Genomic DNA, 23,595 nt, shown 5'->3' on the forward strand with positions numbered 1-23,595 from the left:
AACACATCCAAAATTTGTTAGTGAAAAAAGACTCTGCCAATGGGTAAGTCAGGAAGCTGGATGGATGAAAAAATGAGGAGATGAAGTACTGAGAGAGAAAAGACAGGCACAGAACACCTGGAAAAGATTTTCTACAGGAAAAGTTTTTTTTTTTAAGGGCATTGATAGAACATGAGATTTTATAAAATGAAATATACATTTCTTGCACAGAAGTGGAGACAGATCAAATGAGTACAATAAAATCCTGGTCTATAAGTTTGCAACTCTATCCCACCCTCAGCTGAGTAGAAATAGAAGCATACTTTAATGTGGTTCTCTCCATTCCCCAGATTCTCCATCCTTACTTAGAAGAAAATGGCAGCAGAAAATCACTCAACAGTGACTGAGTTTATCCTTGCAGGATTAACAGATCGTCCAGAATTCCAACTCCCTCTTTTTTTTCTGTTCCTTGCAATCTACATGATCACAATGGTGGGAAACCTGGGCATGATCACACTTATTGGGCTGAATTCCAACCTTCATACCCCTATGTACTATTTCCTCAGCAATTTGTCATTTGTCGATCTCTGCTACTCTTCTGTTATTACTCCCAAGATGCTAGGAAATTTTGTATTGGAGAAAAACACAATTTCTTATCCAGGATGTATGACTCAGCTCTATTTTTTCCTTGTATTTGTTATTGCTGAGTGTTACATGCTGACAGTGATGGCATATGATCGTTATGTAGCCATCTGTAGCCCACTGCTCTATAAAGTCATCATGTCCCATCATATCTGCTCCTTACTGGTAGCCACAGTGTATATAATGGGATTTATTGGTTCAACAATAGAGACAGTCCTTATGTTGAAATTGTCTTATTGTAAACTCCTCATCAGTCATTACTTCTGTGATATCCTCCCCCTCATGAAACTTTCCTGCTCCAGCACCTATGATATTGAGATGGTGATTTTCTTTTTGGCTGGATTTAACATCATAGCAACCAGCTTAACAGTCCTTGTTTCTTATGCTTTCATCCTCTCCAGCATCCTCCGCATCCGCTCCACTGAAGGCAGGTCCAAAGCCTTCAGCACCTGCAGCTCCCACATTGCAGCTGTTGGTCTATTTTATGGGTCTACTGCATTCATGTATTTAAAACCTTCAACAGCCAGCTTCCTGGCCCAAGAGAATGTAGCTTCTGTATTTTACACCACAGTGATCCCCATGCTAAACCCCCTAATCTATAGCCTGAGGAACAAAGAGGTAAAAGCTGCCTTGCAGAAAACCTTGAGGAAAAATATGTCCTGATGCATCATTATCCCCTACTGTGCAACCTATTGGTTAAAGAACATGTTGCAAGGGAAAGCAAGGTAGAGCTTAGAAGATTTAATTATGGGAATGAGGAGGGAGCAGTTCTCCCCATGAGTATTTTTCTTCTGTAACCTAAGACTCATTAAAGGGTCTATAGATATCCCCTTCTATCTCCCCCCCAAAAGCATAATGATAATCCTTAAGGATTCACCTGGTCACTTCCACACATATCTTATAGCAAAGCACTAAAGTCAACAATCACATAAAACTGTCAACTGTGATTTTTCCCCAGATCTCTTCATGACTTGAAATTTGGAAGAGAATCTGAAATGTAGTATAAAAGAGAATTCTTTTCCTTCCACACTCCAGGAGGAAAAAAAAAAGCTATATTCCCAAAAGTGCAGAGAATAATGAATCTCCAAGTTTCATGTTAGAATCCTATAAGAAAGAAAACCCTGACCAGGGCCCAAGAAAAAGACAAAACCTGCTTAGGATTATTTCAGGAGACAAAGGGAAACAAATCCACCTGAGGGAATGAACCTCTGCCATCCATTCTTTCGATATAGTCAAAATGATAGAAGAAAACCTGTCATAAACCCATCCTAATTGCTACCCATAGAGAAAATGCAGATTGCAGAAAGGTGGAGAACATCAGAATGTGACAGAAGTTTTGTTTGGGTTAAGGGCAATCAATGTTTTCCTATGTAGGTTTTGAAGTGAACTATCTTAAAAATTAGCAGAGAAGTGGAGCATTGTATAGAATGCCACACCTGAAGCCAAGAAGACTTATCTTCCTGAGCTCAAATCTGACCTCTGACACTTACTAGCTGTGTGACCCTAGGCAAGTCACTTAACCCTGTTCACCTCAGTTTCCTCATCTGTAAAATGAGTTGGAGAAGTAAATGGCAAATTACTCCAGTATCTCTGCCAAGAAAATCCCAAAGGGGGTCACAAAGAGTCAGACAGAACTGAAAAACTGAACAACAACAAATCTTTAAAAATGACAAAAAATGAAGAGGAAAAGGAGACCAATGAAAAAAGAAAAGGAAGAAAAGAAATGGAAGGAGAAGATGGAGAAGAGAAGACCTTAGTTTAGGAAATGAAATTCATGTGACTTTTGGTCATGAATTCTATGAAAAATGGCATGTTGACCAAAAGTAGCATGCTGTCCAATTTTCCCTTTTTGGTTTCCAGGTCCTCAACAACATATTTTCCAAAGGTATTAAAGTGAAAATTCTACCACCACCCCCTCTTCTATTCCCATTCCAAATCCACATTTCATCCCTACTCTATGTGAATCAGGCTTATGTACAATTTGTACAATCTTTCTAATCTTAGAATAATTTTGCACTATCCGGGACCCTGTAATGAATATATGGAGATCAGTCAGACACAACTGTAACAACTGCATGACAACAAAAAGATCATAAATATAATGTAATGAATTAAAAATCTTTTAGAATTGGGCTTTAGAAAAAAGTTCATCATTTCATCAGTTTCTAAAGATAAGACATTATTAGGTTGAGTTCTTTTTATACTGTCAGGCCCCCTTGGGAAGGCAGAGTCTAGGGAAGTATCAACCACCTCCCTATTCAATAAATAACAGTGACTCCCTATTGTCTCCAAGCTCAAACATTAAATCTTCTGTTTAATTTTAAGAACCCTTCATAACCTTGCTCTTCCTACCTTTACAGTCATTTGGTACCTTACTCTCTTCTACAATCCAAATGATACTGGCCTCCTTGCTATTCCTTGAGCAAGACAGTCCAGCTCAACAACTCTGGGTATTTTCACTGGCTGCCCCCCCCCCATATGTGGAATTCTCTCCCTCTTCCTCTCCACCTTCTGACTTCCTTCCCTTCTATTAAGTTTCAGCTAAAGTCCCACCTTCTATAGGAAGCCCATACTGATCCTTCTTAATACTTGTGTCATCCCTTTGAGATTGTCTCCAATTTATCCTGTATATATCTTCTTTGTACAAAGTTGTTTGCATGCTGTCTCCTCCATTAGACTGTGAACTCCTTGGCAGCAATGATTGTTTGGGGTTGGGGTATTTCATTTTATTTTGGGAGTTTGTTTTTGGGGGGAGGAGTTTTTGACCTTACTTTGTATCCCCAGCATTTAACACAGTGCCTGGAACATAGTAATTAATGAATGTTTATCGACTTGGCTTAACTAGAAAAGAAGTACTCAATCATTCTTCCCCCCACCTGTCTTTTCCCTCAGACTATATCCCTGCTTTTTCTTTTCTTATTCCCACTCAAAATTTCTTAGCTTCCTACTTCCTTCAGTCACATTCTTTCCAGACTTGTTATTCCTTCGCACTTCATCTAAGCCTATCTATGTTTATAGAGGTTCATTAGCATGTTGCCCATAGGAGAGTGAATTTTTCGGCCATAGTAACTCTCAAAGTCTATTTATCAAGTCTTGAGAGAGTTTCAATCTATTTCATAGCAAAAAAAAAATCATAGATTTTTGAAATATTGAAGAAATTAAAGATGCAACAGAAAAGTCAAAGGAAGGATAGTTTTGCTGTCAAATGCAGCAAGATTGGCTTAGGGGAGGGAGCAAAAGCGCAAAGCTTAAGTTATCTTTGGAATAAAGCAGGCTAGTGACATGAGATACTCAACTCTAGCTGAGCCTAGGAGCCCCACCTCCACCCTAAACCACAAAATGAGGGTGGTCAACACATTTAAGCAAATGCCATCCAAATTCCACACCAATTATATAGGGGATGGGGACTGGTCCTATAGCTCTTCATTACCCACGCCTTCCCTCCCAACCCCCAGCAGTCCTGCAGAAAATAACTCATTAATGAGAGGCCTGCATAAAGCCATGAGCCTCCACCCAGGTTCAGAACAGCCACAGAGGGGAAAGATGATTATTCTGTTCTGACCCTCCATTCTCAGAGGCACACCCAAGCCCCAAGCCTCCCTCTAATTAACTGGGTACTGAGCTAGCACCCTGGGTCCTGGCCAGTTATTTACAAAATAGTCCCCTGCTCATGGCACAGTTCATTCCTGGACTGCCGACTCACTCAGCCCAGAGCCCAGCAGCCTGAAGCTGGCTTCTGCTCCTCCCTACCCCTGGATTTCCCTTCCAACAGCTCTGCAGGCCCCCCATTCAAGAGAATCATGTCCCTCGCACACACCGCCGCAGAGTACATGCTCTCAGATGCCTTGCTGCCTGACCGAAAAGGCCCACACCTCAAGGGGCTGCGCCTGGAGCTGCCCATTGATCGCATCATCAAGTTTGTGACTGTGGGCTTCCCGCTGTTGCTGATGTCCTTGGCGTTTGCCCAGGAGTTCTCCCTCGGTAAGCTGCTATCTCTTCCCAGAACTGTAGGAAGGAGGGAAATATTTCTTTCTCTATGACAGAGCCTTGCACCTCTTCCTTCTCCTCCCTACCACCAATGCCAACCATTTCCCTACCCTGCCTGGTTGATTTGTTTTCCTCTATTAACAAAAAACAAATAACTAAGGCTTGGGATGCCTAAGTTCTCTTCCTGGTCCTAAACCTTTTCTATGGTATAGTAATAGCTAGCCTTTACAAAGTGCTTTAAGGTTTAGCAGAGCTCTTTGCATATGTTATCTGATCTTTCTCACAACAATCCTGTGAAGTATGACTATTCCCATTTTACAGATGAGGAAACTGAGACTGAGAGAGATTAAATGAGTCATACAGCTAGTAAGTGTCTGAGGCAGGAAATGAACTGAGGTTTTCCTAACTCCAAGTCTGATACTCTACCTAGCCACATGTCACCTAGCTCCTCTAGTGAATCTAAAAAGGGTATCTGACTTCACTTTGCCTCGATTTCTCAATTTACAAAATAGAAGCATTTGTGCTTCTGGAAACAATGGTAAAATACAAAATTACGATCTTTTGCCATTGCCATGAACATCTTGCCCCTCCAATTTGAAGTCAGAATTCTAGGCATTCCACAGTGTGACAGTCTTTTCTAAGAGTTACATTGTAGATGCTTAATAAATACTTGCTGATCATTAAGACAAACAACTTTGAAAAAATGAAGAACTCTGATCAATGCAATAACCAACCAGGACCCTAGAAAACTGATCATGAAGCATGCTATCCATCTCTTAACAGAGTGGTGCAGAATGAGACATATTTTGGGGACATGACTGATGAGGGAATTTGTTTTACTTGACTACGCATATTTGTTACAAGGCTTCCTCTTCTTTTGTTTCAAGGTGAAGGAAGAGGAGGTTAGGGAGAAAAAAATATATTTTTGTTATTTGAAAAAAATATTTTTAAATAAATGTTTATTGAACTAAATTGAATGAAATTGGGAAGATAAACACAGGAGTGATAAGAGGATTTAGGGGTGGTTCCCAGAGAATATCATTTCCTAGACTTCCACTATGTACCGTGTTTCCCCAATAATAAGACCTATCCCGAAAATAAGCCCTCCCCTTACTGTGTAAGATTCCTCTAAAATAAGCCCTCCCCCGAAAATAAGCCCTATTGAGATTGCTACTGTAGTGAAGGTGATCCCCTGCGCTACACGCTACATTACGGTACCCTCTGTATGCACCGTCCCCCCCCTTTCCCCCCCCCATGAAATGCACGCCGTGCTCCGAGCTGCATCCAATCAGAGCTGCAGCAGTGAGCACGTCATCATGTTCTTCCCCAGTGATTTGCTTATTGAATAAAGGTACATTTTTTTGTTCACATTTACCTGTTTATTAAAATTGCTGTCAATGTTCATTAAAATAAGCCCTCCCCTGAAAATAAGCCCTCTGGTGTTTTTCTGTCCAAAAAATTTAATAAGACAGTGTCTTATTATCGGGGAAACATGGTAGCTTAATGCCACTTCAATGGTGTTTCTGTTCCAGGTTCTCGGATCAGTTGCTTTTCTCCCAGCAACTTCACCATCAGGCAGGCTGGCTATGTGGACAGTTCCTGCTGGGACTCCTTGGTACATCATGAATTGGATGCTGCTGGGAACTATAAGACAAAATCCCTCTGGACCCACAAGGTACAATGAGTCCAGGAAAAATCATACCCTGGCCCATTTGTTAGGTGTAGAGGTGGAAAAGGCTATGCTTAACATCCGATGTGTATAATTTTATGAGGCCCCCCAAAATGCCATAGTACTGATATCTATACAAAACCAGGGATTGTATTAAAAGAATCTCTTAGTTAGAAAAGGAATCTGAGATTCTAACCAAGGATTTAGTAAGGCTCAAATGAGATAATACACGTAAAGCACTTTGTACATCTTAAAGTGCTACATATATGCCAATTATTATTATTGGGTTTTTATTATTGCAACTTTTATTATTATGCTACAGTCACTAGACCTCCAGCCAGGTGAAGATTTCGTTCCCTAAGCCTTCTACTACACTCCTTCTCAGCTTAAACAGTATTTATAGGGCAATACAAACACTGGTAAATGTTTAACAACCAGGTTCTCTAAGGGGAAAAAAATGTATGTACATGCACTTTTAGTTTACTCTGCATTATTAACATTTTCTTAAACCTAGATAATCAACCAAACAATAAATCAAGCTTTGATTTGTAGCGACAATTTCTGAGATGTAAAAGGAAAAAGTGAAATTTTTACAATGGATTCTAGCAAGCTAGTTAGAGAGGGCTCCAGCCCACTGGTTCTAACCCTCTCACCTCATAAAGCAGCATTCCTGAAAAAAAATGTGCCTCTCTATTAAAAAAAAAAAAACCTTCTCCATTAAATCAACTGCAGTAAAGATATGTTTCTTTTCCACTTTTTTTTTTCCAAAGGAGTTTGAGGCCTAGCCATTCTCCTTCAACACAGTCAGAAGCTGTGAATCAACAATTCAAACTAATTGAATTACCAAGTGTTACATAGTAGACTTAAGTAGGGTTAAGAGCCATAAGGGGCACATGAGCACTTAGAATCTAGTTGGGGAAACAAGACACACACATGGAATACCCAGAGGTCAATCAAAGACCATATGTTGTTGAATGCTAGATTGTGCGCAAGAAGCAATACAGCAACACAGAAAATGGAGAGAACACTGTAGGTTGGAATAATCAGGAAAGGTTTTATAAAAGGAAGTGTTGTAGAAAGGATTTTTATTCTGATAGAAGACTTCCAACAACAGAGTCTGGGACCTTATGATTCCATAATACATAGAGTAAGTTGGCCTTTGAAAATGAGTAGAATCTTGATGTTTGATGATATGGAGAATTGGGGGAACTGAGATCAGAGAAAGGGGAAGGGGGAGATTGAGAATGCTGACTCCTCTTGTCCTATCGTTGTTCTACCAAATCTGCAAAACTCTGATATCTAGTTCTCTTAGTGGAAATTTCTTTCACTCTCCTTTCCCTGATTGTGGAATTGTCCATTCTTGAAAATTGTCAGCATAGTTGGTGATCAGGGGATTCCTCTGATCCTGTCAAGAGTCATTGACCTTGACCACACTAAGAGATAGCATCAGGCCTTGGGCCTGCTCTGGCTCACAGTTTATGCTGCCATTTCTACCCTTGATACAGGAAGAGGGGGAAGAGAAAACTCCATCCCTTCAATGTTCCTTTTCTAAAAAGCCCCTCACCTCGTAACACTTTCAGAACTTTAGATTTTCTCCACAATACTCACTGAAGTTTGACTATGACCCTGCAGGTTCTCCCCTATTCCCTCCTGTCTCTGGCTGTGCTCATGTACCTACCAACTCTTCTATGGAATTATGTGGCTGCTCCTTCTCTCAGCTCTGACCTCCTGTTCATCATCAGTGAATTGGACAAGTCTTATAACCGCTCCATTCGGCTAGTACAGCACATGCTGAAGATCCGTCAGAAGAGCTCTGACTCTGATGTTTTCTGGGATGAGCTGGAGAAGTAAGTGTGTTGTCCTTCAAATCCTGTAACCTATGCTTTTTTTCTCATCTATTCCCTCCTGAAAAACCTAAGTTCCAATACCAGAGAAAGTTTGGCATTCATGCAATTAAAATCACATCATTTTCTACTGTACCTTCTTTTCAGGAGTTCAAATTTCTTAACACCTCATCACATCTTAACACTGTGACACATCTAAAAGGAGAAAACAAAGACTGTATTCCCATTTTATAGATGAACATATTGAAAAAATTAATCTCCCCAAATTATTGCTTTCACCATCTCATTCCCCTGATCAAAAACTTTTGCTAGCTTTCCACTGCCTATAGAACAAAATCTCAATCTATCAGAATGCCTTTCAAGGGCAGCTGTAATCCAGTATTTCTCTACCTTTCCAATCTCATTTTCCATGTTACCCAAACAAAACAGTTTATTCAGTTCCCTGGACATGCCATGTTTGTTTCCACTTCCAAAACCTTGGAATCTCCTACATAAAGGCACATGTCCACTCTATACTTATCCAAATCCTATCCACTCTTCATGGACCAGATAAGATCCCAACTTTTCCGTGAAGCCTATCCCTACTTTCCCAGTTCACACTGAGCTCTCCTTTTTTTTAAACTCATGTAGCACTTACTATCTTTACAATTATTTTGGCAGTGATTATACAGTCAAATACTCCATGAACCTGTGATCTCATAAATTCAGTGAGGTAGACTGCAACCCATCCATGACTACTTATCCCATACAATTGTCATCCATGTCCTCCATAAGTTTGCCTTAGACTGACCACTCAACACGCTTATGAGGGAGGCCCTCTCTGCTTTCCCCTGACACTGCCAGGGTACCAGTGGAGAACTCTAACTGTCCAATTGTCATCCCTTGTGGATGTCATCCATTGTGGAGTTTGTTTCCCCAACTCAACTATAAGCTTCTTAAGGAAAATAGCTATATCTCATTTTTCTTATAAATTGAATACCTAACTAGATGACAATATTTGATGTATAAATACAAAAAATGGATTGAATATACAAATTTTTTTAAAATTCACATTAAATGTATAGGACTAAAACTGCATAATGGTGTCCTATTGATTTCCAGTCCAGTGTTCATTCCAATAAACTTTGCTCCTGCCTAAGTATCTTACTATTTTTTAGATAAAGTCTACATGACCAAGAAGATCAGTCTTCTTGTGGATCAACACTAATATATTTACGTGGATAGATACACAGATAGAAACATAGATAGGTATGTAATTCACAGGGTTTAATTCATCGTACTAGGTACTTGGGACCAAAGTAAAGAAAAAAACTGGCACATTCCTGATTAGTATTACTGGAAAGTTGAGGTAGTTGTATTTTAATGTTCTAAGAAAGTTGAATTCTAAAAAAAAATCCTGAGAAGTACTGTGATAAAATAAGAAAGATACTGAGATAGATAATAGGTTTATAGGGAGTGGATAATAATAGGGAGTAGATAATAGACCTTATATAAATCACATAATCTGAGCCCAGTTTTCTGATCAACAAAATCAGGATAATGATACATCACCTATATTACAGGATTGTTATGAGGAAAACTGTAAACTGTAATCAATCAACAAGCATTTGTTAAGTACCTACTACATGCAAGCACTGTTCTAGAAACTGGGGAGCCAATATTGGGGAAAGACATCTATATGTATGTGTGTTTATGCATTATGTATATATGTACGTATTTATATATGTATATTCTATGTACATAAATAAATACATAGTAATTTGGGTGGGGAAAATATGAGAAACTGGGGGGATCAAGACAAGTCTCATGTAAAAAGTGATATTTGAGGTAAACTCTAAATGAAATTAGGGATTATAAAAGATGCAGAAAAAAATTAATAAATAAAAATAAAAGATGGAGGTGAGGAAGTGCATTCCAGGCATGAGGGACAACAAAGGCATGAAGACATAAGAGAATGACAGAAAGCTGTTACAATAGTCTAGATGAGAGCTGATAAGGGCCTGAACTAGGATAGAGAGAATGGAATAGATGGGAGAGATGTCATACAGGTAGAATCAGGACTTGACAACTAATTGGATACACAGAGTGACAGAGAGTAAGAGGCAAAGATTGTGAACCTGGGTAACAGTAAAAATGACGACGCCCTTGATAGAAATAGAGAAGTTTAGAAAAGGGGTCAAAATAATAACTCTATTTCTAAGAATACATTACTGACCCTTTTCAAATTCTCATTCTATCAGTATAGCTGTTTGGCTTTCATTAGGCAGGGATTTAAGAAGCTCTCTAAAGTCCACTGAGCATTCTTGCTAACTGCATCGCTTCCATTTTTCTCTCTTGCCGCCAAGGGCTCGGAAAGAACGGTATTTTGAGTTCCCCCTGCTAGAGAGGTACCTTGCCTGTAAGCAGCGTTCACACGTCCTGGTGGCTACCTACCTCCTAAGGAATTCCCTGGTGCTCCTCTTCATCTCCATCACCTGCCTGTACCTTGGATATTTCCACCTGAGTATCTTCTTCCAAGAGGAGTTTAGCTGTTCTATCAAAATGGGGCTGCTAAAGGATGAGATTCGTGTCCCAGATCTGATTACATGCAGGCTGACCTCTCTTTCCATCTTCCAGATGATCAGCTTTTCCAGTGCAGCAGTGTACCTAATACTGGTACCAGTGATAATGTATAATCTGACGAGACTGTGTCAATGGGACAAGCGACTACTATCTGTCTATGAGATGCTACCAGCTTTTGATCTACTCAGTAGGAAAATGCTGGGTTGTCCCATCAATGACCTCAATATGATCCTGCTTTTCCTCCGTGCCAACATCTCTGAGATCATCTCCTTCAGCTGGTTGAGTGTTTTGTGTGTATTGAAAGACACAACCACTCAGAAGCACCATATTGACACAGTGGTAGATTTCATGACCTTGTTGGCTGGTTTAGAACCCTCAAAACTTAAACATCTCACACCCAAGGCATATGATGATCACCCATAGCCACAGATATGCAGGGTAAGGATTCTGATAAGAAATTAGAACATTTTCGCTCACCTGCTGTTATTGCTAGTGAACAGTCAGAGAACCCCCTGAACACATACAAATGAACATATTGCATGCTTTAGAATCGCCTAGGAAGCACCTTTGGAGATCAAGTCCTATACAACCCAAAAGATTCAATTTCCTAGGTGAAACCATACCATTAGGCATTAGAAAAAGATGTGACTAGAATCACAATGTTCTTGGATCTTAATAAGCAAGAAGCTAAGGACAAAGGTCCAACTGATGTAGCAGGAAAGAAGGGTCATGGAACTATTTATGAATATATGTATTGCTCATTGTTTTTGTTCCATGGCTCTTATCCTGATGCAAGATTCTAAGAGGCCAGAGGTTAAATGGGCATTTAGACAATAGATAGTAATTCTTACAGTAGTGACTTGAGGTCCTCAAAAATTTCTGCCATCATTAGAATTTGTCCATCATGTTTTGGAAAGTAGATGATGGTGAAGGGACCTGTAAACAGGGCCCAATCTATCTCCAAAGCTGCCCTTAGTAACTAGAGCAGGCAAAACCTAGACCAAAAACAACAATTTAGAAAAAGGCTAGTTATATAAATCCTTTCATGTTCTTTAGGTTTCAAAATGTATCATCTGCTCTTTATCAAAATCATTCACATTGATACATATAAGTTTTAAGGATTACAAAGAATTTTTCATGATCTCAATTAGAGAATTACGATACCAAGGGCCTGAATTATGAATTGGATTCCACATTCCTGCCTGACTACAAATTCAATATGTGTCATTGAAAATGATTCTGTTTAACCATATACTGCAAAGACCTTAATAGCAAAACAATCACTACTAATCAGAATGATAAACTGATGGTACCAAATACCTTTTCAGAAACTTTTCTTTTTTAAAGACTCAGTCTATCTCACCCACACTATCAGTGGCCCATCAATGCTCAGCCCCACTGCTAATTGGCACGGAAGCTTTAAGCTGGTTTATTTTTCCAACCAGGGATGATTTGCCCATATTTAGGCAGCGCAGTGGCCCCTTGCCCCTGGAAGATCAGTTTTAGTCCTACTGTAGCTCAGAACTCCATACCTCAAGGGATCCACCTGTCTCAGCCTCCCACAATAGCTGAGACTCCATGTGACCACCTCTAAATCTTCCACATAGTTCTCTAATTTAGCCTTAATATAATCTTCATTGAAATCTAAATTTTTAGAGACAAATCCCCCCCCCTTTTTTTTTTGCTGTGGATGAGGAAGCAGAGGAGGTAGCAAGAATCAGCTGACCTTTGTATTATAAATTCCTCTTTATAGCTATACACTTTTTAGGTTTCTGCAGAAAACTGTTACATGTGCAATTCAAACCAGTAATAAAGCTTCTGGGATCAGAAGAAAATGACATATTTAGTTCCTATAACTCTACCTAAAATTTATCAGGTTGGCTTGTAATAGATTGATTTTCCACCCAAGGACCAGGGAATCCTTCAAACACTGCCTCAGGAGGAAGAGTCTGACTCAGATTCTAAACTTTTCCTATATGGAGACCGTTGTGATCCATTTATTCAAAGCATCCTGAAAGCTCTTATGAAAGCAGACATCCTGCCCTCTCTATATGGATGCAAGGAGGAGCCATGCAGATAAGCCTAGAGCCTACTGGTCTAGGGACCTGAAAGAATATGAGGCCTAAAATAAATCGGAGAGCTGACCAAAAAAATTAAACAAAAATTGAAAATTTCCTACCACCATTTACAGGCTGCTGATTCTATAGCTCTATATCATTAAATGGGCAGCTAGGTGATACAATGGATAGAGGACCCAAATTGGAGTCAGGAGGATCCAGGTTCAAAAAGTTCAGCCTTAGACACTCATTTGCTGTGTGATCCTGGGCAAGTCACTTAACCCTATTTGTCTGTTTCGTCATCTGTAAAATGGGCTGGAGAAGGATATTTCCTTCTCAAACCACTCGAGTATCTTTGCCAAGAAAATCCCAAATGTTGTCACAGAGGGTGGGACCTGCTTGAATAACAACGTATCATCAAATGTATAATTACCATAAAATGGGCAGTTATTGTTTTTTTTAAGTTTCCCATTTTTATTTTTTAAATTGACAAGCATTTCTAAAATTGATCTATCCCTCCCATTATCACCCCTCCACCTACAAGCAAATTAGAAAAGAAAATAAAGCTCTCAATACATAGCTTTAGGGTTGAACTAAACAAATTCCCACATTAGCCAAGTCTAAATTACCTCTCTGCCAGGAGGTGAATGTGTTATTTCATCTTCATTCTCTTGGACTCCTGATTTATCCTTAGGTCCTGTTCTAAAATTGGTCTCCTAGTTTTGCTCAATCACTCCACAGCAGTTCATCCCAGTGTTCTCTCAAACCGTCTGGGTTTTGGTTTTGGCTTTTTCTCATAACTGGTAATAATCCCTATAGACAAGAAGATTCCAAAACTTTCCTATAACATTAATCAGGCTTATGAAATCACAGTGGAGCTGCTTTACTTTGTTCAGGCCAGGACAGCACTCCCGGGCCCAGCTTTCTCACGTGGGGCCCCTGTCCAGCTCTGTTCCTCTGATTCTGCATCATACTATTAATACATAAGCTAGTCAACATGTCATTGACAGGGGGCAGAGAGCTGCATACAACTGCAGCGGGATCTTCTAGCTCTGCACCCCACTTCCACCTTGCTTTTGTGTTTTTCATCGCCCAATAAAGTTCTAGAGATAACCTCGGGCTCATGGCAACTTTTTCTCATTAATCCCGGGGACCCCGGGGTGTTTTGTGGCTGTCATAACTTATTTTGACTGATGAAACCCCAGTCCTGGCACTTTCCCCTGCCTTATGTCCAAATATATGTGAGCTGTTCAAAAGCTCTTAATACTAAATAAAGAGCAGCTTAACCACTTTAAGAGTGCGGGGACCCCCTTCTGTGTCAGGACTGATAAGAGACTTCAATCGTTGCTCCACAATATTTGACCATGAAGAGACGGGGGAGGATGGACCGTCCGATGTCTTAGGGTTAGGGCCCAGGCAACAGGACACGAGGGGCATCGTGCACAAGCCCAGCGTCTGGACAGAAATCTGCGGGGGGAGGGGGCAAGGGAAGGGCCCCGACACAACGGCTAACCCATGTTGGGGTATGGCTGCTCCCTGCCCTCCCATCTGCAGGTCTGCGCCTCTGAAGGAGAACTTTGGCCCCGCATCCACGGCCGCGCAACCGCAGATCCGACCTGCCACCGCCTACAGTTCCCTCCAAGGTCGCCGGACCCGCTTCGCGGGCCTCAGCCGCCAGGGGGCGCATGCACTCCGGGCAGAAAACGTCATTTCCTCTAAGCCCTAGTCCCTTCCGGTGACTGCGGGACCCGGAAGCGCAGCGCCGCCTCTGTATAGCGGGTCTGGGCAGCTGTCTGGGCCGCTCGCGGCCTCTCCAGACTTGGAGCCGGCGAGCCGTTCTCTCCTCCACCTCTCGGGAGCAGGAGCCGATGCCGCGACCCCAGGGGGGGCCTCCGGAACGCGCTCCCCGGAGGCCCGGCGGCCGGGGCGGGTCATGAGCCTCCTGGGCAGCTTCGCCCCCTCTCCTCTATCCCCTCTGCAAGCGAGCAAGCCCAGGATGAAAAAGCCCCCAAAGAAGAGTCAGAACGAGAAGTACCGGCTGAAGTACCTCCGGCTGCGGAAGGCAGCCAAGGCCACGGTGTTTGTGAGTCCACCTGCCCACGGTTTCCCATCCCTGCCAGGCCCAGCCGCCCCGCCTCCCAGGGGCTCAAACCCTTGTCCCAAAGATGAATCTGAGTTTTCTCATAAGAACCTGCTTCCCGGGCAAAAACTGGGGCCTTTGACAAGTCACAGTATTTTATTTAACGTGGGGAGTGAAAATTTAGTGTCTACTTACCACCTATGAAATTCTGTGTCCCACCTCATTTTTCATCCTACCAAAAGCATAGAAGGTTCCAGATTTTTTTTCCAAGAAATTTGAAAAAGAGATATGGAAATGGACCTACTAAATGTAAGGTGTTGAGTTTTGTTGCTTCTTTAAGTGCTCTTCCTAAGGCCTGGAAGCAACTGGAATAACCTTCAGCAACTAGGTTCGTGAAATGCTTTGATATTTGAGGTCTGCTACACTCCAAAAAATCACTGCCCCTGGAGGAATGTAGAAAATGGCAAATCTTCATGAAGCAGACATAACCTTTAGTTACGGTATTCTGGCCCTCATATTAAAAAGTTTTGAGCAGATACCTCCCTGGGAATACCTTGGAAGGGTCTCATTGTAGAACTCTTCCCTGGCTATCTATCACCCAGTAGGGACCCCTTGACCTGCTGTTTTCTTCTTAGGCTTCAGTAGATAATGCCCCAGCCACAAAAACTTAAATAACATTACATACCTTTAACTAGAGTTGCTAACTTCCTGGTCTATACTTTTTATTCCTGATCTTGTTTAAATGATGATGCTTTTCAAAAATTTTTCCTAAAGGAAAATGCAGCTATTTGTGATGAAATTGCCCGCCTTGAGGAAAAGTTTATCAAAGCAAAAGAAGAAAGAAGGTGAGTCAGCTATATTTCATGGTTGCAAACCACATTTTTATTGGGTTGTAGAGAATTATCTAAGATTTTTTTTCTCCTGGGACTTCAGTACATGGCAGAGACCTTAGGCATGCAGGCTTTCTTGAATAGTGAGTCAGTTTTCAACAAGCATTTATTAAGCACTGTGGGCCAAAAACTATGCTAAACTCTGGGGATACAAAGAATATAAATTCTGCTCTTGAGAAGATCATATTCTAATGTTAGACACAACATGCAGAAATTGTAGCTACAAGATCCATATTGTGTAAATGAAAGGTAATCTTTGGGGAGGGGGAGGAACAGGATAAGCGCTAGAAAAGGCCTCCTGCAGAAGGTCAGATTTTAGTTGAATCTTAGTTAAAACCAGGGAAACCAAGAGACAGAAAAGGAGAGAGACAATTCCAGGTATTTGGAACAGCTAGTGAAAAGGCACAGAATCAAGAGATGGTGTGTCATATGTGAGGAACACAAGGAGGCCAGTGTCACTGAATCACAGAGTAGAAGAGAATAAAGACTAAAAGTAGAAAGGAGCCAGGTTGAGAAAGACTTTAAAAACCAAACACAGGACTCTATATTTGATCCTAGAGATAATTGAGGAGAGCCACTAGTTTATTGGGTAGGGAATATAAAGAAGTATACTCTAACTGGGAGACTAAAGCATGAAAAGACCATAGCATTCATGAAACAAATATTTGTTGAGTGCCTGTTGTTGTTCATTTCTGGCTATTCGTGATGCTGTGTGGGATTTTCTTGGCAAAGATACTGGAGTAGTTTACCATTTCCATCCCCACCTCATTTTACAGAGGAGAAACTGAGGCAAACAGGGTTAAGTGACTTGCCCAGGGTCACATAGCTAGTAAGTGTCTGAGACCAGATCTGAACTCAGTCTTCCTGATTCCAGGCCCAGTACTCTGTTCACTGAGCCACCAAGCTGCCTTGTTCAGTGCGTCGTAACATGTATATATCTACATTGTGGGGAGTACAAAGGTATGGTCCTTGCCCCTCAAGAATTAACACATCTGAAGTAATCCTAGGGACAAAGGGGAGAGGAGCTCATGACCTATTGCTGACTTTTTTTAATTTTTTGGATTTTCAGTGGGGCTGTATCTTATCTGTAGTATGTCTCCTTCCCTTTCACCCACCCACCTACCCAGTAAATACTAATAGCTCATAGAATGTCTTAAGATTTACAAAGCATTTACCCTACAACCCTTTGAGGTAGGTAGTTCAAATGCTATTATTCTTTTATTACAGATGAAGAAACTACTCAGGTGATGTTTTGCCTGAGTCCCATAGTTAAAAGCAGGGCTGGGGTTTGAATCCAAATCTTCCGACTGCAGAGCCAATGCTTTTTCTACTGTATAATGTTAAAATTTTTTGTATTCTAGTATTCTCCAGCACCTAAAGTTCAAATGTTATTTTGACAAAATAAAGCATACACTATAACCTTGTATCTTTTTTTGTTTTTCCTCTTCTTCACCATATAAGGTACCTCCTGAAAAAGCTACTCCAGCTACAAACTCTGACTGAAGGGGAGACCCAGACTGTAGCAACCACCCACAGTTCTAACCTGCCTTTGAATTATGGTGTGGCCACTTCCATGGGTCCCATTCAAGGAACAGGACCTGTTCCTGTATCTAGCTCTGTGGTTGAAGAACCATTTGGGAAGAAACCCAAGAAGGAAAAAAAAGAAAAAGGAAAAGAAAACAACAAAGTGGAAGGTACTTTGCCTAAGGATATCAGTCTACCAATGTTCTCACACATTCATAGCAGATAACCCGGCACTGTGACTAGTGTCTACATATTGCCACCAAAACACCTTAGAACTTATGGGAAGAAATTCAGATTAGATATAAAGAAAAAAAGCTGGGCTCCCATGTCTTTTTGGATAGAAAGGTACAATCCTTAGAGAACAGGTCACTTTTAGAAAAGATCTTCTGGGTTTGAAAATTTTAGATAACGAAATTGAAGCTCTCAGAAAGGGAATACCCTTGGGTACAAAGGTGAGTGAATTAGTAAGAACACTAAGGGCCTGAGGAGAAATTCCAGTGCCCAAGCAATAAATAGAGCCAAAAAATTTATCTGTAGCTCCCATACATCAATTTTGCCCTTTTCCTCAGTAAAAGGGGCCTAAAGTGGGTGACCCCAGGTTTGCGTTTCAGTTCTGAAGAAAGCATCCAAGAAAAAGAAAATGGAGGGAGGTGCTCGCAAGCTGGTTCAGCCCATTGCCCTGGATCCCTCAGGACGGCCTGTGTTTCCCATCGGACTAGGGGGTCTAACAGTTTATAGCCTAGGGGAGGTGAGTGAGACCAGTGGTGGGTAGAGAGGGTGATCAGCTAAATTTGGGAATGGGATTAATGTCAGTGAGAATTTCTGGTCTGTTCCCATTATCAAGTAACCCCATGCCAGTCCATACTATTCCTAGAAAATTAGTCCCTAGGAGACCAGGTCAGTTTTCTGCTATACACACACTCCAGGGATATGAGTCACTATTTGTCAGCTCTGGGTGGCCCTGAGTTGTGACCAAAAACCTTGTGGGGGTGGGGGGGTCCTTTTCACTATAGATCATCACTGATCGACCTGGCTTCCATGATGAGGGCGCTATCTACCCTGTTGGTTTCTGCAGTACCAGAGTGTATGCCAGCATGAAGTGCCCAGACCAGAAGTGTTTGTACACCTGTCAAATCAAGGATGGTGGTATGCAGCCCCAGGTACTAGCTCTTCTAGAAATATATGTGTATTCCTATAACTACAGTGACTGTTCGAGGTATGGCCTACCAGTTTAAGAAACTCAGGGCCAAATAGAGTCAGGAATATTTTGAGCCTATTAGACCTCGTGGTGGGCTAAATGTGAAACAGCTGGGATATAAAACTCCTCTCTTTTCCATATTTTTCTTCATAAAGCACAGATATGTTATCATCATAGTTTCCCAGTCATCAATGTTTCCTTGTCCCCAGGTTGTTTTTTGTTTTTGTTTTTTTTGCTTTTTGGAGGGCAGTTGGGGTTAAGTGACTTGTCCAAAGTCACATGGCTAGTGTGTCAAGTGTCTGAGGCCGGATTTGAATTCCGGTCCTCCTGACTCCAGGGCCAGTGCTCTATTCACTTTGCCACCTAGCCACCCCCTGAACATAGGAATCAATGGAACTTTTTTTTCCCCTCGCTTTTTTTGGAGGGGGGAGTGGGGCAGTTAGGGTTAAGTGACATGCCCAAGGTCACACAGCTAGTAAGTGTTCCGTGTCTGAGGCCAGATTTGAACTCGGGTCCTCCTGACTCCAGGGCCAGTGCTCTGTTCACTGCGCCACCTAGGAGTCCCAAGGTTTTAAACTCTTAAATTTCATTGGCCAGTATTTACTTAGGTTACAGCTATGAGATTGAGTGAAAGTGGAGCATCTTAAGAGTTTCTGAACTTTGCTGAAGAGTGTTGGGAATATGTCCTGTCCAGACTAGATAAATTAATGGCCCACAAACAAGCTGAGCCTTCCCAGGTATATCTGGGTTCACATCTTGTCCTGCAGCTCTCCTCTGAGAGAAGAATTCTTACCCAGTGTCCATTGTGAGGCAAAGTAGCTCCAGGTTCCACAGTAGGTAATTATATTTATAAGAGTAGCATGATTTGTATTTTTACCCTCTTTGGGAAGATCTACCTGAACTACTCCATCATCTTTCCCAGTTTGAGATTGTGCCTGAGGATGACCCTGAGAATGCCATTGTGGGCTCTTCTGCAAATGCCTGTCATACTGAACTACTCAAGACTATCAGTGCAGCTCGGTGAGTTAGCCCACTGGTGGGCAAAATAAAACGTATTGGTACAGTGAGACATTTTTCTTTGCTCTCAGCTTTGGACTGAGATCTTATTTCCTGTCTGTTGGATCTTTATCCTCCTGAGTAGGCTATTCCAATTTTTCCCCTTGCTATTTAGGGAGAAGCTGCTTCCCAATGTGCTTCCATCTGGAGCTGATTTCTTTGGGTTTTCTCATCCAACCGTCCACAACCTGATCCAGAGTTGTCCAGGAGCTCGGAAATGTGTCAAGTGAGTGTGGCAACATCTGCTTTCACAGGGGAAGAAAGACCATAGTCAGTTGACCAGGAAATCTAAGGCTAAACTAGAACTCTTTAAGTATGCCAGTCTTTTTCTTTTATCTATAACAGGTAGCATAACGGTTAGGGAGGACCTAGATGTATTAAAGGAATAAGGATCTGGATGTTGAAGAATGTTCATAAAAAAACATATTACCCAAGTATATAATAAAATGGTTAGGGGAACACATTTTATTGTTCACAGTAATGCTCCCTCTTATCCTACAGTTATCAGTGGGTGAAGTTTGATGTGTGTAAACCTGGGGATGGTCAGATCCCTCAGGGGCTGCCAGACAATGATGCAACTATGAGCTTTGAGGCCTTTCAGAGACAGGCTTTTGAAGAAGATCACAATGATCCCATTCTACCAGGTAACTTCCCTCACTTTTGTTTTTCTTGTTGAAATTATCAAACTTTCAGCCACCCTATCCCTCTCCCCATAGTTTGGTATCATGTAAGCCAAGGCCTTATATGGTATGAACTAGAAGTAGAGTCAAGTCTTAAGCTATAGAATTTACTGCTTTGAAGTGGCTTTCCAGCACAGTTGCTAGAATTAACATCTCAGTCCTAAGGATCTAAGGAAAACTATTCCCTGTCAGTTTTTTTCCTGACATACTGCCAGGAAAGGGCATTAAAAACCTCAGTCTCTGTAACAGTGAACAAGCTAAAGATATTTAGGGATTGGTTCTGGTTCTGCCTTTTTAGATTATCTCCCCACAAATGGAGGGCATCATGTTCCCTACGTAATTGAGCCTGGTAAAACAGCATCATTTACATTAGAGCCCTTATCTAAGGAGCTAGATGACTAAATTCGAATTATGCTGTTGCCTATAACTCACTATGACCTTAAGTGTCCTTTCACGTCTCAGGCCCTCAAGCTTCTTCCTATAAAAAACAGCCTTCCATATTACACTGGGAAGACAGTCCTGACAAAATTAAGTAAAGGATGTAAGAATTGCAAAAGTACCTATAATAACAGAATTGTGACCTGGCATTCCCAGGTAGCAGTAGAATTTATATTGTTTTTCTAGGATCTTTGGATCTCCCAGGGCTCCAGCCAGCATCATTTGTGTCATCCTATCAGCCCATGTTCCTGACACATGAGCCCCTGCCAGTCACTCACCTGCAGCACATTAAGTCTCCATCCCAGTGCAGCCCAGCCCAGTCCTCAGACTGAACAAGGCAAGAGAGACTACTACCAGGCTTATCATGGTGAAATTTTTAAGTTAAGATAAAACTTAGAACATATGAAAGTAGCAGAACCCAGCCACAATGATGGAAGCATTGACATCCTGTATCATTGTATCATAGAAGATCTCTTGGCAATGATTTTCCCTGGTAAAGACTTTGGCTGTTTTTATCTTTTTTAATAAACTTTTCTCGTCATTCCTGCTTTGTTTTCAAAATGTTGTAATCAGGATCTCACTTTGCTGTTGTTGTTGCTGCTTCTGCCGAAGGCTAAAGTGAATTCTTCTCTTTGATGTAATTCATTTTGCTAAAGCTCATGTTACAGAAAAAGATAATGATTCTGACTTTAGCAAGTCTAACAGCTTATCATCTCGTTTTATACATGTTGTTCTGACTCCTTCCTTTGGCCCAAATTGCTACTTTATAGTAAGACTTTGTTGAAAGCAAGAGCCTTGTACACATAGAGGCTAGAGAAGTCTGAGCCACGATGTACAGTCAGCATTTTCCTTGTCTTTTCTACCACTTCCCTACAGACCTAAAGTCTGGGCTTGAATCACCCCTATCCTAGCTCTAGCTTCTTTGTTCCCAGACTGCCATTCTGTTCTAGACGTTACTAGGTACTGACAAGAATAGTTTCCTTGGTCTTGCTTCATGAGCTAACTAGTCTCAAGCCTCCATTGCCTACTCCAGACTTCTTGTAGCAGTCCTACAGATTTACCCTATTAACAGTCCTGATAGCCAGCAGCCATCGATCCCTATGTATTCCACACACCCTGTTTATTCTGAACACCACCAAATAAGATGGGATACTTTTCCTATTTCAGTAGTAAAATTTTTGCTAAAAATAGAGATTAGGAATAAATACAGTATTCTATCATTCATCAGATAGCTTTGAATAGGACTTGATAAAACCTGGCTTAATAAGGTTTTAAGTTTACTAGTAATGTAATAAGTATCTAATCTACAGTTTGAACAGAGTGCTAGAAAGAGCATTATATTTAGAATCAGAAGATCTGTGTTCAGCTTCACCTGACTTGCTAGCTATGTGACAATGGGCGGCCTCACAATTTCTTCATCTATAAAATGGGAATGATACAAGGGTTATGAGGAAAAGTATTTTATAAATCTTAAGAGTACCACATATGATATTAAAGCATAGATTCCCAAAAAGTAGGCAGTTATAAGAAAAAACACCCTTATCAAAATAACTATATTTTTATATTGCTTGTCATCCTTACTTTAGAAACATAATATACAAAAACCCCAAAAAATTTCACTTTAAATGTTTTCTTTAAAGCATTTTTTTCTTAAATATTAGGCTGGCTTTCCTACAGCATTTACGTTTTAAATTTAGAATAGTACCTCTCAAACTATTTCTCACAATGTGAACATGAAATTTTATGCGAAAACAGCAATGCTAATGATACTTTTGTATCTAAAATATTAATCTGCACAGTTCTGGCTGGTTTCTTGGGGAAGAGGGGGTGTTGTTTTTTAAAGGCAATTGGGGTTAAGTGACTTGTCTGGAGTCACACAGCTAGTAAGTGTCTGAAGCCAGATTTTAACTTGGGTCCTCCTGAATCAAGACTGATGCTCAATGCACTGTGCCACCTAGCTGCCTCTTTGGCTAGCTTCTTAAAGGTTCCACCCATAATTATTTTCCACCCAGACCAGAATTTAAGATATGAGCATGTTGGGGCGGCCAGGTAGCACAGTGAGTAAGAGCACCGGTTCCAGTGTTGGAATGACCTGGAGATCGAATCCTGGACTCGGACACTTAGCACCCACCCAGAAACAGCTGGCCGTGTAACCTTGAACAAGTTACTTAACCCCAATTGCTTTAAAAAAAAAAAAAGACATGAGCATGTCATCCAGGATCTAATCGAAGCTAAATTAAAATAAAATTTCAGCCCAACTGATTATTTTTCATTCCTTCTCCCCAAATTTTGCACAGCCAGGATTCTTAACTTGGAATGACTGTGATGAATGGTGGGGCTGGAAGGGCACTACTAGGATTGTAAATGGGACACTGTTTGTATTCACATGGCCATGTAGTCCAGGCATAGCGGAGCGCAGTCACAGTGCCGTAACAGGAATCAACTTTAAGGGCTAGAGTCTGGGAGGAAGAGTTGCCCATAGGGACTGGAATCCACTTACACTGATGGTCATTGCAGCATGAGATCTGAAACAAGAACAGAGCCAGTCAGGTAATCAGATTTGGTCAGGTCAGATAGGTTTCAAGAAATCCTCAGGGACTAGAGCTAGTTGTCCACCCAGTAATAACAGAGGAGAGGAGAGTAACTCCTGGTCAGGAGCACATTTCTTATAATAAGGAATAGAAGTCAAGAAGAGAAACAAGTCTTCATAGTTTAAAACAACTAGAATACTTGACTCCTAGTGGACTGCACAGTACTTGCCATATAGTCAATGCTTTTCATTCATCCAAAAATAAAGGTCTAGAGCACCACTATTGACTAGCTAGCCCCAATGGGTAATATCTAAGCAAAACTAGATTCAAGGCCTTGGGAACCTCAGGCAAGTAACAAGAATGTAACTTTGGAAGTGTTCCTACTATAAAAATCAAGAAGGGAAAAAGAAGTGTGTGTGTGTGTGTGTGTGTGTGTGTGTGTGTGTGTGTGTGTGTGT

General features: G+C 41.1%; 5 protein-coding genes across 9 annotated transcripts in view; 4 read left to right on the forward strand and 1 right to left on the reverse strand.

Annotated features, from left to right (window-relative positions):
- Positions 1-23,595, forward strand: part of SPA17 (sperm autoantigenic protein 17) — a 131,185-nt gene that overhangs the window by 34,525 nt on the left and 73,065 nt on the right. The window lies entirely within an intron of this gene.
- On the forward strand, positions 331-1,284 carry OR8A1 (olfactory receptor family 8 subfamily A member 1). Its single transcript, XM_069080709.1, has one exon. It carries the CDS (start codon positions 355-357, stop codon positions 1,282-1,284), a length of 930 nt encoding a protein of 309 aa, XP_068936810.1. The 5' UTR covers positions 331-354.
- PANX3 (pannexin 3) lies at positions 4,422-11,106 on the forward strand. Its single transcript, XM_069079762.1, has 4 exons — positions 4,422-4,602; positions 6,141-6,283; positions 7,910-8,124; positions 10,467-11,106. Exons 1-4 carry the CDS (start codon positions 4,422-4,424, stop codon positions 11,104-11,106), a joined length of 1,179 nt encoding a protein of 392 aa, XP_068935863.1.
- On the forward strand, positions 14,441-21,147 carry TBRG1 (transforming growth factor beta regulator 1). Its single transcript, XM_069080552.1, has 9 exons — positions 14,441-14,823; positions 15,595-15,665; positions 17,172-17,404; positions 17,846-17,982; positions 18,248-18,394; positions 19,355-19,452; positions 19,604-19,714; positions 19,990-20,132; positions 20,793-21,147. Exons 1-9 carry the CDS (start codon positions 14,674-14,676, stop codon positions 20,936-20,938), a joined length of 1,236 nt encoding a protein of 411 aa, XP_068936653.1. The 5' UTR covers positions 14,441-14,673; the 3' UTR covers positions 20,939-21,147.
- SIAE (sialic acid acetylesterase) overlaps positions 22,143-23,595 on the reverse strand; it is a 50,156-nt gene continuing 48,703 nt past the window's right edge. Inside the window, exon 10 of the mRNA XM_069080544.1 lies at positions 22,143-23,131. Coding sequence (XP_068936645.1) covers positions 22,913-23,131 — 219 coding nt within the window. The 3' untranslated portion in view covers positions 22,143-22,912. The remainder of the gene's footprint in view (positions 23,132-23,595) is intronic.

The sequence above is a fragment of the Petaurus breviceps genome, unplaced genomic scaffold, assembly GCF_028583685.1.
Source record: "Petaurus breviceps papuanus isolate PSGF00001 unplaced genomic scaffold, PetGlider_PUasm1.0 91133, whole genome shotgun sequence".
NCBI lineage: Eukaryota > Metazoa > Chordata > Mammalia > Diprotodontia > Petauridae > Petaurus > Petaurus breviceps.

Bases quoted from the DNA above. Each gene is read 5' to 3' on its own strand.
- OR8A1 (XM_069080709.1), top strand. From the start codon at position 355: ATGGCAGCAGAAAATCACTCAACAGTGACTGAGTTTATCCTTGCAGGA.
- TBRG1 (XM_069080552.1), top strand. From the start codon at position 14,674: ATGAGCCTCCTGGGCAGCTTCGCCCCCTCTCCTCTATCCCCTCTGCAA. The intron at 14,824-15,594 runs GTGAGTCCACCT...TTTTTCCTAAAG, and splicing joins CAGCCAAGGCCACGGTGTTT to GAAAATGCAGCTATTTGTGA. The intron at 17,983-18,247 runs GTGAGTGAGACC...TTTTCACTATAG, and splicing joins CAGTTTATAGCCTAGGGGAG to ATCATCACTGATCGACCTGG.
- PANX3 (XM_069079762.1), top strand. From the start codon at position 4,422: ATGTCCCTCGCACACACCGCCGCAGAGTACATGCTCTCAGATGCCTTG. The intron at 4,603-6,140 runs GTAAGCTGCTAT...TTTCTGTTCCAG, and splicing joins TGCCCAGGAGTTCTCCCTCG to GTTCTCGGATCAGTTGCTTT. The intron at 6,284-7,909 runs GTACAATGAGTC...ATGACCCTGCAG, and splicing joins AATCCCTCTGGACCCACAAG to GTTCTCCCCTATTCCCTCCT.